General features: G+C 33.9%; 1 protein-coding gene across 1 annotated transcript in view; it reads left to right on the top strand.

Annotated features, from left to right (window-relative positions):
• The window catches only part of LRRC9 (leucine rich repeat containing 9), a 95,901-nt gene that overhangs the window by 66,612 nt on the left and 11,167 nt on the right, over positions 1 to 18,122 (top strand). The window contains exons 26-29 of the mRNA XM_063091760.1: positions 1,614 to 1,750; positions 7,181 to 7,398; positions 11,419 to 11,487; positions 15,232 to 15,372. Of these exons, the coding sequence (XP_062947830.1) occupies positions 1,614 to 1,750; positions 7,181 to 7,398; positions 11,419 to 11,487; positions 15,232 to 15,372 (565 nt within the window). The remainder of the gene's footprint in view (positions 1 to 1,613; positions 1,751 to 7,180; positions 7,399 to 11,418; positions 11,488 to 15,231; positions 15,373 to 18,122) is intronic.

Consider the following 18,122-nt stretch of genomic DNA (forward strand, 5'->3'; position numbering starts at 1 on the left):
TACTTGTTATTGCCTATCTTTTATGTTATAGCCATTCTAGTAGATTTGAAGTGATGTCTTATTATGGTTTTAATTTACATTTCTCTAATGACTTACGTTGAGCAGCTTTTCAAAAGCTTATCAGCCATTCATATATTTTCTTTGGTGAACTGTCTTTTCAAATCTTTTGCTTATTTTTTAATTAGGTTGCTTGGCCTTTTATTTAAAATATTAAATATTTTAAATAAATATTAAATATTCTGGATATAAACCCTTTATCAAATAAATGATTTACAAATATTTTCACTCAATCTGTGGCTTGTCTTTTTATTTTGTTGAATGGTGTCTTCTGAAGAAATTTTACTTTTGATAAAGTCCAATTTATCAATTTTTTTCTCTTAAGATTATGAATATGGTGTTATATCTAAGAATTCTTTGCCTAACCTAAGGTCTCTAAGATTTTCTCATGTTTTCTTCATAAAGTTTTATGGTTTTTCTCTACATTTAGACCTATAATCTATTTCGAGTTGTTGTTTGTGTATGTTGTGAGGTAAGATGTGAGATCTAAATCCATCTGTTTGCGTGTGGATATCCAATTGTCTAAGCACCATTTGTTAAAACACTATCTGTTTCTGCCTTGAATTGCCTTGTCACCTTTGCTGCAAATCAATTGCCCGTAAATGTAAGAGTTTATTTCTGGACTTAATTCTATTCCATTGATCTATATGTCTGTCCTTTTGCCAGTGCCAGACTAGTTTGATTACTGTAGTTTTATAATAAATTTTTAAATCAAGGATTTAAGCCCTCGACTTTGTTCTTTTTCAAGATTGTTTTGGATATTCTGAGTTCTTTGCATTTTCTTTTAAATTTTAGGATAAGATGGTCATTTTCTCTGGGGAAAAAAAAAAAGCCTGCTGGGCTTCTGATAGAGATTGTATTGAATCTGTTGATCAATTTGGGAGAATTGCCATTTCAGTAATATCAAATATTGTAATCTATGAACATAGAATATTTCTCCATTTATTTAGATCTCCTTTAACTTCTCTTATCAATGCTTTATAGTTTTCCATGTACAAATTTTTCACTTCTCTTGTTAAATTTATCCTGAAGTATTTTATTCTTTTTTATACTATTGTAAATAGAACTGGTTTTTAATTTCATGTTCAGATTATTTATTGCTGGTAGAAATTCAGCTGATTTTGGTATGTTAATCTTTTATCCTGTGACCTTGCTGAACTCATTTATTAGTTCAAGTAGTTTTTTGGCAGATCCCTTAGGATTTTATAAATACAGGATTGTGTTATCTGAGAATAAAGACAGTTTTACTTATTCCTTTCCAATCTGGATGTGTTTTTCTTCCTTTTCTGGCCTAACTGCATTGGCTGTTGCTTTTAATTGTAACTCTTTCTGTATTTCTTTATTCTTTACCATACAAAAATATTTTTTAAGGAATAAAAAAAGTTATATAAAATATAGAGACTACATATAGCTTAATTCTGATATATTAATAAACTTATTTATTTATCTTTCCTTAACTTCAATTTATAGTAAATACATACCAGACTGTTTTTTTTTTTATGATATAGCTGGTTTGAAATTAAGTTTACGGCCTCAAATTTACTTCTGTGTTTCAGAGATACAATGAGCAGTGAAAATTTACCTCCAGTGATGCTCAGTTTAGAAGTTCTTCATTTGGGCTACAATGGAATTTGTAATTTAATCCAGCTACAACTTAACAGGCTAAGAAATTTAAAATTTCTCTTTCTACAGGGTGAGTAACACTGTCAGTGTCTAAGTCTTTATTATTTAAAACTGACTTGATTATCATCCTGTTTTCATAAGCAAATATAAGCATCAACATTTACTCAGATTCATTGACAAATATATTTTAGTAATCACAAATGGGTTTTTCTTCAGTTATTTACATATTTCCAAGAAAATGCAATATTCTGGGGTTATATACACTATTACATCATAATTTACTTTTCTATCATATTCAACTTAAAAAAACAATAAAAAGTAACCAGTGAGTAATTCACAAGTATTTATTAAGCCCAGAATTGTGCTAAGTACTATGGAAGATATGAAAGTACTATATTAATATGATTTTATATAATTGAGTTTCTTAACCTAAAGTAGTTTAAGGCCTATCTGTAAAGATGTACTGAAACAAAGATGTATTGAACTATTATAACACAAAGTTCTGACTATGTGTTACTAACTTAAGTACTATAGAAGTTCAGAGAAAAGAGAAACTGAAAAATTCACTCCTCTATATATCTAGGACTCTTTGAAGGACTGACAGAATATGAATTGAAAGTGAGTATTACTGAGAGATTTGCAAACAGCAGGGAGAGAAAAAGAGTCACAGGGCATGATTGTGGTGTCTGTGGGCCAACATTGAAAAGAGACCAACTTAATGTAAACAGAGTGTCTGCAGGTCTCTTAGAGAATTAGATATATTAGATATTTTGATAGATGAGCTCTTCGTTTTATTTAATTTGGTTTTAAGTAAGACTCATTACTTTATAGGAACATTTTTTATTTTGTGGGGTAGTGAAGAATTGAAGTTTAAAATGTAGAGCAGGATGAATTATGGAAAGCCAGGCAGAGAAATTTGGACAGGATGTTGTCAACAATAGGAAGGAACTGTACATTTTTACAAAAGCGGCATGAGAAAAACAAAGGGTTTGGAACATAAGTGTAACAATAATTATTTAATGACACAGGAGAAAGGTTAGGAGATGCATCAGTGAGACAGTGAGACTTGCAGGGATGTATCTGGATAGTTGATCTGTGCATAATAACTTTTTTCTGAAATTAAAGACAGGCTTTTCTAGACCATATTTTTAAGAATTTTAATGCATGTTTTTGCCTACCAAAGGTACTTGTGATTTAGGTCAAGAACATGGAGACTTAGCCTTAAAGAAAACAAGAAATTGAGCACAACAATGACATCTTTTAAAAGATAAATTGAATCAGGGCCGCCCCGTGGCACACTCGGGAGAGTGCAGCGCTTGGGAGCGCAGTGGCGCTCCCACCGCGGGTTCGGATCCTATATAGGAATGGCCGGTGCGCTCACTGGCTGAGCGCGGTGTGCGCGACACCAAGCCAAGAGTTGCAATCCCCTTACCGGTCACAAAAAGACAGAAAAAGAAAAAAAAAAAAAAAAAAAAAGTATCAAAAGATAAATTGACATACAAAAAAGCAGACAACCTAACCCTGGAAGGTCTGTTTTAATCTAATAATGTAAAGGGGGAGTATGTTCTCTTGCCATGGATAGCATGGCAGATTGGAGTGGGGCAGCCTTATGCAGGAAATGAAGCGGTTTACTCTGATAATTTTGGCTGCCATTAGTGAAGTCATTGGGCAAGGTTATCCCATTTAATCTTCACAGCACCCATACATGGTTAAGTATTGTTATATGCATTTTCCAAAAAAAAATACAAAAAAGAAATTGAGATTCAGTGAGGTTAAATAATTCACCTAAGTTGTGCCAGTGTGTGTTATGGTACAGAGTCAAAGCCGGGTCTATCTGACTCCAAAGCACATGCATTTCCTATTCATCATGAATGACATGGTAAGGGCCTAGACTAGACTGGTATCAGTGGGAGTGGTAAGAGGTAAGTCTAAAAGGCAGTTTAAAAGGAGGAAATATTAGTGTTACCAAATTAGGGTCTTGGATCCCAAAGTCATAGAAATGAACAGTACACCCAGCAGTAAAACAAGCTGTGTTTTGTTAAAAGAAGAGAAAGACTTATGCCTAAGGGAGTTACAGGGAAGCTAGTTCCTGAGGAGAGCTGTTCAGGGTCTTTTATAGGGCAAGGGGACAAGAGGTGTAGGCCAATGTCATCATTCCATGCCTCTGGAGTGGTCCATTCTGTTCTTCCTGGTTGCATCATGGGTGCATGCTCAGTTAGGGCTTAGGTTCTTGTGCCTGCTCAGTAGGTCCAAGATGGTGGTGTTGCTCATTATCATTACCCCAGGACGGTTGTTGTAATGGTCATCTTGAAGCTTTCTGCACATATGAGAACTCTCAAAGGGGCCTTAAGGTTAATCAGTAACTTAATTTTTAGAAAAGAAAGAATGCGTAGATAATAGTAAGTTTTAAACAAAGCTAACAGTTGTATTTTTAACAAGCCTTGGAGAAGGTGTTTTGCAACTCAGTGAATATCTGTTCTCTTATCTCAGTTTATTTTATCAGTGTGGTTATGCCCAACTTTCATTACTTGTAATTACTTTTATCAGGACCTTGGGGTCTCATGACTGAGGAGTGGAAAAGTAATAAAATGTCCTCTGTGGGGAAAATGGAGTTGGTTTAGTTCACAGGCCTAGCCCTATCCTGTCTCATTAGGACTTAAGTGACTAATTATATATATAAGGAGAGAAAATAGTCCAAGATGTTTTCATAATTTCATTAGGAGATTGGGCAAGAGAAGGTACTAAAGCTAGATAAAGTCATTGGGAAAGGTTGCTCATAGGAGACAGGGAAAAATCAATGTGTGTTGTAACAATTTTGAAACATAAAAATGGAAACTTTTTCAGGTAGTAGTACAAGACCGTAAGTCAGAACTGGAGATTTATATTTTAGAATGACCCCAGTGGAAGTGACAGATGAAGTCATAAATATGTGTGCTTACTTAGGAAGTATAGAGAAAGAAGAAGGGCCAAAAAGAGCTTTAGAGACACCCTTATCCTGTGCCACATTAAGAAGACAGGAGAAAATAACCAACAGTGGAGTCATATAAGAAATTTTGAAAGAAAACCAAGAAATGCAGAATCTAAATGTTAGGGAAAGAGAGGATGAATGGCCTCAAAGTCAAATGATAAAAAGAATAAGGCCTGTGGGGGGAAAAATTGGATTCAACAAAAAGGAGACCATTGGTAACCTTCAGGGTATCATATTTGGAAATGTGATGAAGGCAAAAGTCAAAATGAAAATAATATAGAGAGAAGTGTCTGGATAGGCAGTAAGGCAACTCATAGAGATCATATACTCAAGGAGCTTGTCCCTGAAAAGAGAGTAAGAGATTGGACTGTGGCTAGTGAGAGTATGATCATATTTAGAGGTTTATAAAGAAGTGAGTTAGGTTAAAGATCTTGAACCAGAGGAGTTAATTTTGAGATCAAGGTCTAAAGTAGGAAGGAAGTGAAAGTTGTAGGGGAGTACACATGTGTAGGCAGTGATACAAGGAGGCCCTGCCAGTGTCCATTAGAAGCCTTACAAACCTGCATTTCAGGTGTTACATTACATTTGCAAGAAGGTGGGGAAGATGGAGTCTTTGGTAAACGGCTAGGTGGGGGTGTAGGAAAGCAAGTTAGAATCTTAAGGATTAAGGGTCAGATTTATCTAAAATTTATTAGTTGCATAAGGGAGAGTTTTTCAAACAGTGATAAATGCTGTTAGTTATAGAAGTATAAAATTCCTGAAATCACATTCAACACACTTGTTTTAGAGTTTTATTTCTTAAGTGTATTTAATGAACATTCTAAAATAAATAATGGCCCAAAATATGCTACTGTAGATCAGCCCTATTCAGCACTTGAAGCTATACCACTATACTTAAAATATTTAAAGTGACATTCTAAGTGCACAATTTTGTAAAAATAATAACACAACAGAGTCATTTTTCTCAGTCTCACTTTAGTAAACTTTTCATTTATAAGTAAGGCACTTGCTAATGTTTCAAAGTCTGTGATTTAGGTCTGTAAGCAATTTTAATGAAGGCTGTGATGTTATTGATTTCTTTACAAGAATAGAACAAAATAAGGTAAATTTACCATATTTCATCAATTCTGAAACACCCACTTTTCATATTTTAACATGTCTGAAATCTAGTCATGTCTTAATTGATGGCATGTCATAGTTTACCTAGCTGAGTTTTTTTCTTTCTTAGTGTACATAAAATATTGACACATCTTAACAATGGTTGGTGTCTCTAACAATTCGATAAAATAAGTTAAATTTCAAAGAGAATTCCAAGATTATGGGAGCATGTGCTCAACAATGTATTCATTTACTTGGGTTGCCATAACAAAGTACCACAGACTAGGTGTTTTAAATAACAGAAACCTATGTCCTCACATTTCCAGGGGCTGCAAGTCCAAGATCAAGTTATCAGCAGAGCTGGTTACTTCTGAGGTCCTCTCTTCTTGGCTTGTAGATGGCCTCTGTGTCTTCACATGGTTTTCCCTCTGTGTGTGTCCTAATCTCCACTTATTATAGGGACAGCAGTCAGATTGGATTAGGGCTCATCCTAATGACCTCATTTAATCTTAATTACTTCTTTAAAGACCCTATCTCCCAAATACAGTCACATTCTGAGGAACTGAGGGCTAGGAATTAAACATATGAATATGAGGGGGACACACTGCAGCCTGTAACAAAAAGGATGAATTTTGAATGAAACACAGAATGACATACTAGAAAGATCATTGAGTTTAAAATATAAAAGTCTAAGTTAGGCCTGGGGTTGCCACTTTTATGTCTTTGAGCAAGTTCCTTAACTTCTATGACCCTCAGTTTTCTGATTATTAAGAAGAAATAGTATTTTTCCTATCATATTTTGAGACTTTAACAGAAAATACATATAAAAGCATAGTATAAATTCAAGAGTCCTTTTAAAAGTTACCATTAATACTTATAAAGCTATTGGTTGCTACACTAGAGAGAAATATTCGGTTATAAGGAAGGATTTAGAGTTTTAAATAATGAAATAAACTCTAATTTGTTTAGTGTGATTACAATATACTTTAATGTGTGCAAAAATATAGTAAGAACAGCATAATTAATGTGTATTCTACCAACTTAATACAATGAATTAGTTTAAGAAATAATTAGATACACCTATTAGAATACCTATTAGAATAATCAGATATACTCAGGAAGTATATCTTTTGCAGCACTTTCATACATCTACTTTTTCCAATACCAACTATTTTAGTATTTAATCACTGAGCAGACAGATAGGGTCAATTCAGTACATTGCATACATCACAACCTAATCTTTCAAACACAAAGGAGAAATTTTAACAAATATTATTGATGTGATGCCACCTGCCTGTAAGTTACATTTCAATTTCTCTTTGGAAAAAGTTTTTTAAAAAATACCTTAGCTTTAAAAAAGTTTGATAAAAATATTTAAATGAAGGTAGATTTTTTTGGCTCACTTGAAGTATTATGACTTATCTTTTTTTTTAGGGAATGAAATTAGTCAAGTTGAAGGGCTTGACAATTTAGTAGTCCTTCAAGAATTGGTAGTGGACCATAACCGCATCAGAGCATTTCATGACAGTGCTTTTGCCAAACCAAGTTCTCTGTTGGCACTTCACCTGGAGGAAAACAGACTGCGAAAACTGAGCAAATTACAACCTTTGGTAAAACTAGAGAAACTCTTCCTAGGATATAATAAAATACAGGTAATATTATTTTGTTTTTTGTTATGAGATTTACAACCGTTAATTCCTCTGAGTTCTTAACATAAAGCTTCCAAACACACCAATGAAAATTTTGCTAATGTGCTATTTATCATTTATATACCATGTATATTTCAAGGCATATAAATATTCTGTGATGCAGAGATGTTCACCCTGTTTCTGGACTTATAGACTGGACAAACCCACATGCACCTGCCCACTAATAAAGGTTAGTTCTAAATGTTCTAAGGCTCTCTGAGAGATCTCCTTTGTTCCTTGACTGCCCTTGACCTGAGCTGTTTCTGAATCTCAATTCCATACTTCTTCTGGTCCTTTAAACTTGGCATATGTTCTTCGTCTACATGGCATTTAAATCAACTCCTAATAATGGACTTTGACTTGGCTTTAATATGACATTTCTCCCCCACTCAAGTGTGCCTTAGACAGGATCCTGCGTTAGTTTTACCTGCTCAGAGTTCACCTGTTACGGTTAGGCCACTGCCCCAAATGAGCTTGCTTAGACTCTCTCCCGAGATAGTATACAAATAAGACAGTTGGAGACATAACCTTATACATCCCTCACATTTCTCTCAGCATTTTGGTGATGGTCTGTTAGCCCTCCTTTTGCCAACTTTACTACTTCTGCTTATACCTCTAAGACAGCCTTGAAGACAGACTGAACTCTGGACTACTCACCAAGGACAGGGACGCAGTCTATCTTGTCCACATTTGTATCAGTATAGCCTAGTGACTGGTATTCAGTAGATACTTGATACATATACTTGTTTGTGATTCCATATGCTAGAGTTAAGGAAGACTTTTCTAGGGTGATATAAAAGTCCTGTCCGAGGTTAAAGGAAATCATGACCAGTGCCCCTTTCTATATAGCAACAAGGGAATATGCATTCAGAGAAAAATAGTATGTGACTAATTTATCCACATTCAAACATTCATCAAGAAAAGCCTGCCAAAACTGGCAACAATTCTTCCAAAGCTTTATCCAGAAGAAATATAAATTAGGAAAACTGCTATGCTATGGAAAATCTTTCCACTGACAGCAACTGAGCAACACAAAGGATTGTCAAATCATACTTATACACATCAGAAATCTTACCTGGTATCAAGCTTTCTTTACTAATAATTTCAAGGATACACAGGACCTAGAACATTCCAGTGCCTTCTCAGGTCCTTCCTTTCCATATCTCATACATGCAATCGAGCTTTGAATAGAAGATGAGGTCTCCAAGTGGGATTTTTTGGGGTGATCACATGCAACACGGGAGTGTCTCATTTATAAAACATCTCCATTTAATACTTGAGCTTATGTGATATTTTATAGGGATCCATGCCTCGTAATTCTATAGATGCTAGGTTTATTTACTATAAGCAGTCCTTAATCAGAGAGTTCTGCTAAGACAATATCATAAATGAGGACCTTCTTCCTAGCAAATACCATCGCTCTATTTGACAAGACAACTGGTTACCAACATACTTAGAAGATTAGTTCAGGTAATCTGCCTTTCCCCAGGAGTGTCCCCACCCCACCATATCCTACCTCCAATCCCTCTTAAGAGAGTGAATGGATGACAGATCAGCTGGTATAGCAACTTCCTCCCTAGCAACTTAAGCAGAAGAATCCCCAGTCAAGCTTATTTATAATCAAAATCTAATATAGCTATATGACAACCTGTATAATAAATCATGCAAGATTATACAAGGGCACTTCAAAAAGTTCATGGAAAAACAGAATTAAAGATAATATAAATCTTTCCATGAACTTTTTGAAGACTCTGCATATATATTTATCACTGAATGAAGGGGTGAGCATTATTGATTATTTAATGATCAGATCTTTGTTTATTTTTATCCTTGAAATTGTATTTTTCATTGAATTTAGATTGATCATTTTCCCATTAAACTTATTTTCACCATTAATATTTTAGTACCTTAATGTGACCATACATTTAACTGGGGGGTGGAGGGGAATGAACTAAGAGGAATAACAAGGTTAAGTTATTAAGGAGATTCTGCTTAATTCTACTGAAAACATGTGTTCTTCAAAATTCTCAACTCCTTCAAATTTTCTTTTTTGGGAGAGAGTTCATCTCTAGCTTCATACCAACATGGGCAGGCTGATAGCAGCATTAATTTCTGCAACTGGGCAATCAGATTACAATCTTTGGGTTGGTAAAGATTGATAGCATAAGAGGGAAAAAGCCTAGAAAAGTGATCAAAACAACAATACTTAAAATGAAAATATATGCAGTCCCCCATTGACCTGCTTTAACGTCTTTCAGAAGCTGCATGTCCTTGATAACAGATTCAGCTGTGTCACTTTGATTTAGCCATCATGTTCAATAATGTAGATTTGGAAAATTGTTGCCTAGTCTTCCTTCTGTGGGAAGAATCACCGAAACACAACTGAAGGATGAGTTATTTAATTCAGCTTTACAGTCCTGTTTGATTCTTGTGTCTAAATGATTCTCCAATCTGATACCCATCTACTCTGTCTACTCTTAAACATCTGAATAATCAGCTGGAAATGACTGCAGGAAATAGTCTATTGTTATTTATTGTCCTAAATGAAGGCTGCAGTCCAGACCTAACTATTACAATGACTCTCTTAAGTGCTATTTTGACAATGTACAAACTAACAACCATTAGTGTGCTGGTTAATGTTTAACACCTGGCAGGGCAGGGGGGTGGCCTAAATAGTAGCATTTGCCAATTTTCATGGTGTAATTTCTTTTACCCTAGCCAATTTCGAGCTAAAACACCATCTCACAAAATTTCTGAAAATTTACCAATCAACTTCTGTAAGCCAGTAAAAGGTAACTCCAGCACATCACAGTAAAAAAATACCCTGTATTAAAATGGGAAGCGATCAGTCCTCTCCTTCCAATTATGGACATATTAGTTTGCTTGAGGTCTCTTTAAAACTTTATACCAGCATTATCCCCTCCAAGGAGTCTTTAATAGTCTTTATCTCATGTTAACATTTTCTATGATAAATGAACATTTTGTTAGAAATATTTCACTAGTGAACATTGCTATACACTGTTTAATTTGAGAAAATAATATAATGCTTTTCACACGATCATGACTTCCAGTAAGACTTTGCTTCCACAAATAGGACTGCCTGTGGGTAAAAATGCAGAGTATCTCTGTAGTAACTGGATGTTAGAGCTTTTTAAAAGCCCTCCTTTATTATAATCTTAAAATCAAAATAGTAAAGATCAGTCATTTAAAAAAAAGTTCCACTTCCAAGTGATCTAAAATAGGTCTAAATATTTTTATAGTTACTAGATGAATTGGCTATATGTGCTGTACATTTTTAATTCCAAATAGGAATATGGACATATCATTAACTTTGTTGTATCGTTGTGAACTATCAACAACCTTAAGCTGAGCTTGTTGGCTAAATATTGTCAAAAATACCATTTTAGAAATAATTTTTCAAAAACTAAAATGTGTTTGCAAATTTCCAACAATGGTAAATGGATAAATAATTCTATGCAGTAGGGAAGGCAAAACATTTAACTAGAGAAACAGTTTTTCAGCTACATATATTCCCAGCAAGTATATCAAGATTGCAGTCCACTCAACATCACGTTTCTTTATTATTAAGGTTGTGTTTAAATATGTACCTTTGAAATGGTTTAGACCGTATTCACCTTTTTCACACTTCTGGGTCAATACTCTGGAGGAATTAACCAAATATCATGTGAGTCCTAGAATAGATTATAACTCTTCTGAGAAAAAAATTGGTCTTTTTTTGAAAGTGCTGCTCTAAGGCCCATTTTCCATGTCAGACTGTCATCTTTACCAGTCACGTATTTGGAATCCACAGTACCCAGATCTGCCTTTATTCAACTATACAAATATTGTCAATCAAGTTCACTTCAGAGAATTCAATTGTGAGCTAGCTGCAATCCAACACTTATGTATAATTACTTCAAATTATTCTATATTTGAAGATGTTGGGTCTAACCAAATAATAACTTATTGATAACTTTTGAATAGGATATTGCTGAACTGGAAAAACTTGACGTTATCTCTTCTCTCAGAGAGCTTACAGTGTATGGCAATCCAGTGAGTATATTACCTTTCTAATATATTAGTTAATTTACTGATAGTTGTATATGATTTATTTTTATATGGTGTGAGGAAGGGATTTAATTTTATATGTTTCCATATGCATAGCCAGTTATCCCAGCAAAATTTATTGATTAGTGTCTTCTTCCAACAGATTATAGTGCAAACTGCCATTATCCTATATAAGAAGGTCTGTTTCGGGGCTCTACATTATATTCATTGGACTATTTGTCCACCCCTGTACCAGTGTTATACTGTGTTAATTACTTACATTTTACTTGATGTCTGGTAGGGTAAGCACCTCAAATTATTCTTTTCTTCTGCCTCCTTCTCTTTCTCATTATGTATTTCTCTTTCTTCACTGTCTTTGGCTATTGGCCCTTTACACTTTACGAATTTTAGGAAACAACTTCTCAAGTTATGTGAGAATCTTGTTGATGTTTTAATTAGAATTGCATTCAATTTATAAAATAATTTTAGGAGAAATTTCCCACCTTTCCTGTGAGGGGATCTGATGAGTAGCATTCTTGTTCACCTAATAGCTGAACAGATTGAGAAATATGACAGTGGAGAGGTGAAAATATCTGCTTAGCTTAGTGAGAAAGCAAAATGGGCATGCCAACAGATCCCAGAAAGAGGCAATCATGATCACCCAGAAACAAGAAATACTAGACTGAAGCCTTTCCATGTGGGAAGAGAGATTCTCTGGGAGGAGCAGAACCTCCCAGAGAAGCTTCCCAAGAGGAAAGCAGCTTCCCAAGAGGAAAGATAGGAGCCAAGCATGTCCAGTTTAATTTTCCCTCATATACCAGTTAAGTCACTCTGCTTCTGGTGGTGGAGAGGGAATGAAGGAGGTGAGAGAGACCAGAAGTGCCACATCATAGAGTTATTTCCACCAAGAGGGAAAGAGCAACAAGCAGTCTCCCCTAATATTTACAGTATTCAGCCTTCCCGTCTAAACATGTATGTACATTTATTATATGTCTTCTGATAAACATTAATAATTTCCTCCATAAAAGTTTTAGTCATCTTTGGTTAGATTTATTGTTTGTTTTTTTTTTTTAATTATTGTTTTAAATCATATCTTTTTACATTTTTCTAATTGTTGGAGTGTAGAAATTCTCCTTTTTGTATATTGCTCTTTACCTAGGAACTTACTGAACCCTCCTTTTAGTTCTAATGGTTTATAAATTTTCAGGTTTTCTCTATAGACTATCATATTACCTGCAAGTAATGACTATTATTTATTTCCAATCCTTATATTTTTATTTCCTTTACTTCTCTTAGTGTGTTGACTAGGACCTCTAGTGAAGTGTTGAATAGAAGCACTCATAGTAAGTTATTGACTTCAAAGGAATGCTTCTAAGTTTTCACTATTAAATATGATGTTTGCAGTAGGTTATGGGAAAGTAACATTTAACAGTTTAAGGAAGTTCCTTCCTACTTACAGTTTAGTATCTATTTTGGTCATAAATGAACATTGGATTTTGATTAATTGATAATATAGTTTTCTCTTTAATTTCTTAATACAATAAATTACATTAATAAATTCTCTAGCATTAAACCATCCTTAAATTTCTGGAATGAGTACTTGGTCATATTTAAATTTTACTGGATTCAATTTACTAATATTTTATGGAAATAAGTAAAATTATCCTGTAATTTTATCTTCATATATTATTCTTTTCAAGTCTATCAAGGTTATTCTTGCCTTATAAAATAAATTTGGGAGCTCTTATTCTTTTTCTAGTTATGGATTAGTTTGTATAATAGAAGACTCAAGTGTTCCTTGAAGGATAATTAGATCTTATCTCTAAAACTTTCTGGGCTTAATATTTTTTGAGGTCAGATTTTAAACTACTTACTCAAGTTCTTTAATGGTTATAAATTTAGTCATGTTTTCTATTTCTTCAAAAGTCAATTTTGAGAAGTTATCTTTTTTTAGAAAATTGTCTTCTTTTATCTAAATTTTAAATGTATTGCTATCATAGTACTCTCATGAAATTTTAAAATCTCCTCTATGTCTGTATTTTTGTCACCTTTTTTATACCCCAAATTATCGATTTTTGCTTTTCCTCTTTTATTCTTGATAAATCTTGCTAAAGCTTTGTCTATTAGTTTCTTCAAAGAACTGTGTTTTGGTTTTATCAAGTGTGTTATTTCTTTGTGTTCTATTTCATTAATTTCCACCCTTTATTATCTCCTTCTTTTAGTTTCTTGGAATCTACTTTCAAAAAAACTCTTAAGTAGGATACCTAGTTCATTAGTTTTCAAAATTTCTTGAATCAATAAATTTTAGTTTACAAAGTATTGCTTTAGCAACATCCTAAAAGTTTTGACATATAGTATTTTTACTGTTCTTTATTTCTTAAAACCTACTTTCCCAAAGATCGCTTCTTTAACTCATGAATTACTGAGGGTTGTGTGTATGTGTATGTGTATTAATTTCAAACCTATGGGGGTGGTTTTAGATGTCCTTTTGTCATTTATTTGTAATGTTGTTATATTTTAGTCAGAGGAAAGTCTATTTATATGTTATTTGATATTTATGAAACTTGCGTTGTGGTCTAGAATGTATGTCAGTTTTGGGTTTTTTTTACTCAATTATATTTGTTAGAGATCTTTCTCATATAGTTATATAGCTATCTGCTACTTTCTTTTAAAATTGTTTATTCATTCCCCTTTAATAGTTTCTTTACCTTTTTTTGCTATTACAAACAACGCATGCATACTTTCTGTGTCAGTAATCCCTGTGTTCACACATGGCCATGTTCAGGGATTTGTTAGGATTCAAGGGACTCAGAATATACAGTAGTTGTACTCATGGCTAAGACTTATTACAGTGACATAGTAAGGATACACAGTCAGATGATAAGGGAAAGAGACACAGGCAGAGTCTGGAAGCATCCTTGTGCAGGTTTCTTTATACCCGCAAGGAGTCACACAGAGCACACTCTATACCCAGCAACAAAAACTCAGCAACTTGTGTGTTGTTTCTACCCAAGGAAGCCCATTGGAGACTTAACATTCAATGATTTTGTTGAGGGCTGATCACATAGGCACCCTCTCATGTGCCAAAATTCCAGACTCCCAGAAGGAAAACAGATTGAGCATTAATCATATTTTTAGTATTAATAGTTTAGGCATAGTGAACTGCCCTTATCAGTTATGGAATGGCAGGAACACTCCCGAAATCCAGGTACCAAACACAAGACAAGAGCCATCATTGCAACCAGATCCTTTTAAAGTTAACAGCTTCAGTCCTACTATGTTAACTCTTTCTACACACCTTCTTATGCACATATACAAATATTTTTTAGAGTAGGTTGACACTATGAAGGGATGGATCATACAGTTCAGTAAATGTGTATTGACTTAAATTATATAGTGCCTATGGAATATCATATTGGTTTCAAACTAAGTACTTATAAATGAACTTTCATAAGATAATCCTATTCATGAGTTGGGATTGCCTGTAGTTAATTAACAATACTATCTACTTTTAAAGGACACTAAACCTCTGAATGGTAGCCATAGTTAAAAAAAAATTATCTTCATTTGTCATGACAGGAAATTGAGGAATCTTTCAAAAAAGGGAGCTCATATATGTAGCATCTAATACTATAAATTAGCTATTATCTGTCATCTTTGCTGCCTGTGCTAAATTTCCTTCTCTATGAAGTTTAATTTTTGAGGTAGAAGTTTTTTTTAAAAATAAATTGTTATTTTAACTTTATTCAGATTTGTAGAAAAATGCTACATCGCCACGTGCTCATATTTCGACTGCCTAATTTACAGATGTTAGATGGAATTCCTGTGAATTCAGATGATAGGGCAAAAGCTGAACTTCACTTCTCTGAACTACAAGCAAAGAAAAATTTGGTAATAATTATATTATTTACACTTTCTTTTGAATCATATAAATTATTAGCAAATGAATGTTATATCTCATGCATTTTGATTTCTGTGTTTAAACTCATGATGTCTTAGTAGATTATCTTAGTATCTATTTAGTGATAACTATCAAAGGCAGCTTGATCTGGTGAATAGAGCATGTGCATGCACGTGTGCACACACACACACAAACAAGGCCGGGAAGCTCCTTTTCCAAATAATGCACTTTGACATGAGGCAAATTATTTAATGTCTGTGTGCTCAATATGTCAGATGATGTTAGAAGGTAACTATAACATATCACCTTTAAAAATAAAAACTAACAGTAAAACTGTTTCCATTTAGGCAGAGAAGGGAAGGAGGGACTTCAGCTCTCTGGACTGTGTAGTTCATTTAGCAAGGGAGATGTATGCCTCTATTCTTGTAGATTGGTAGGATAATTTGGCCTTTTACCTATCAGCCCTAGAATGTATCTGACCATGGCAAGAAAGAGATGAAAGAAAGAAGAAACCACAAAAAGCATATCATTGGGAAATTCTGTCATTGACCACCCTGTTTCTTTATGAAAATCCTCTAAAGACTAAGTTTAACCCAGAAAATCTATGGTTTTTGAACAGAGAAGTAACATTAGTGTTGTGTTTTCAAGATTTCAGGAAGACAAGACTGGAGGAGGTAGGAAAAGTAATTAAGAGGCTTTTAGAATAATCCAAGAGAGATATTATGAAAACCTGGACTAGGGTAGAGAATGTAAGTAAACCTCAGATGCAAGTTAAAGCCAGAGACCAAGGACATTAGAGTCAGTGGACAAAGGTTACTTTACAAAATTTATATTGAAGAAAAAAGAGGTAAGACTATTGTAGATGTCCTTCTAATAAGCTTGTGCATAATTTACTGGATTAACTGACACTCTCCATTCCCTCTGTAAAACAAACATGCCCAGAACACACTAAACTTTTGATACTAGTAGGCTCCTATATAGTCCACTTCTCCCTTCAGCAGTAGATTCACATACTTATCAAGAGTTGTCCGTGTTTTTCTAAAGTCCTGTTATGCCAGTTCTTGTTATCTTAAATAAACAAGTGAATCATAAGTGCAATTTTAAAATTATTATTTCCATGCTTCTGTGAAAATCAAATGTGATATTTTGGAAAGTCTGGATAAAGAGCAATCATGAACACACACACACACAAACAAACACAAACAAACATAATGTCAAATTAGGTGTGGAAGAAAAAACTGTAAAATATGGAAGAAAATAATAAAAAATTCAGAGAAAATACCTGGGAAAATTACTTTCAAAAATCTAGACAAATTCTTGTGTTCAGCTTTTCTTTGCATGTCTTTAAAGTCTTGCCACTTTAAGGAAACCCAAACTGGAAATTGTAGGTAGAACCATAAGGGTATGATTTATCTAAGCACAATCAGAGAAAATATCAATCATGTGACCCTTGCTTACAGAAAAGGCCTTGGCTCTTCCTCAAAAGATTGGTTAATGCATGTACTTTTATATGCTTTCAAGTTTTTCAAAAGATGAATATGAATTACACTTATGATTCTTAATGATTCCCTGACTTTTTGATTAACCTTAACTTTTCTGATTAATTTTGACTTCTTTTGATTAACCAAGGGTCTTCTATTGTAGGTCTAAGTAGCTAGAGATCTGTGAAACTTAAAGTTGTACAATGTTAATATAATAAAGATTAGTTAGTTAGGCAAAGGAAATTGATTCATTTGTGAATTACATCTATAAAAATTTTTCTAACAAATGTTAGCCACTGATCTATATGATATAACTAAGAGTACCATCTAATGTCATTTACTCAAATTCTTGTCACAGGTTCCAGTCTTTCAGAAGAAAGAAAATGACCAAATAAAATTTAGTTCAATGATTTAAACATCCTTTTCTTGTCACTAGTTTATATTCCTGGAGCAAGTCACCTCTTGAAAAACATGCCACATGTATTAGTTTCCTATTGCCACTGCAACAAATGACAACAAATTGAGTGGCTTAAAGTAACACAAATTTATTAGCTTACAGTTCTGGAGGTCAGAAGTCTGAAAATGGGTCTTAAGGGGCTAAAATCAGTAGTATTGACAGGGCTGCATTCCTTCTGGAAGCTGTTTGAAAGAATACCAGCTTTGCCAATACCAGCTTCTACAGGCTATTCACATTCCTTGGCTCATGTTCCTCTGCCAGCAGTGACATCACTTAGACCTCTGCTTGCATCATCACATCCCTTCTCTCACTCTGACCCTTCTAATTCCCTCTACCTAGATCCATGATAATTCCTCATCTTACAAACTCTTAACTTAATCATACCTATGAAGTCCTTTGCCACATTAAGGTAAAGTATTCACAAGTTTTTAGGATTAGGATGTAGACAACTTTGGTGCAGGGGCATTATTCTTCCTACTGTACCACATATGTGAGGGTTCCAGGGACAGACCTACAAAAATTACCATCACATTAAAATTTAGAACTTATATTCTAATGTTGGCTAAATTTGAAACACATGAAGTAATCACTTAGAACAATTTTAAATATTTTAATTTCTATATACAATTTTTTAAAAATTGGCTTAACTCAGCAGAAAAAGTACATAAACTCAAACTTCAGTCAATGATGAATATTTCACTAGAAGGTTTGCTTGTTGGCTATTCTTTTCTACTTCTCATGTAGTGAGCTCAGATTTTCCCATTACTATACCATGATGTCATCTTGAGTTATTCTTGATATA

Source organism: Cynocephalus volans, chromosome 3 (assembly GCF_027409185.1).
Source record: "Cynocephalus volans isolate mCynVol1 chromosome 3, mCynVol1.pri, whole genome shotgun sequence".
NCBI classification, from domain to species: Eukaryota; Metazoa; Chordata; class Mammalia; order Dermoptera; family Cynocephalidae; genus Cynocephalus; species Cynocephalus volans.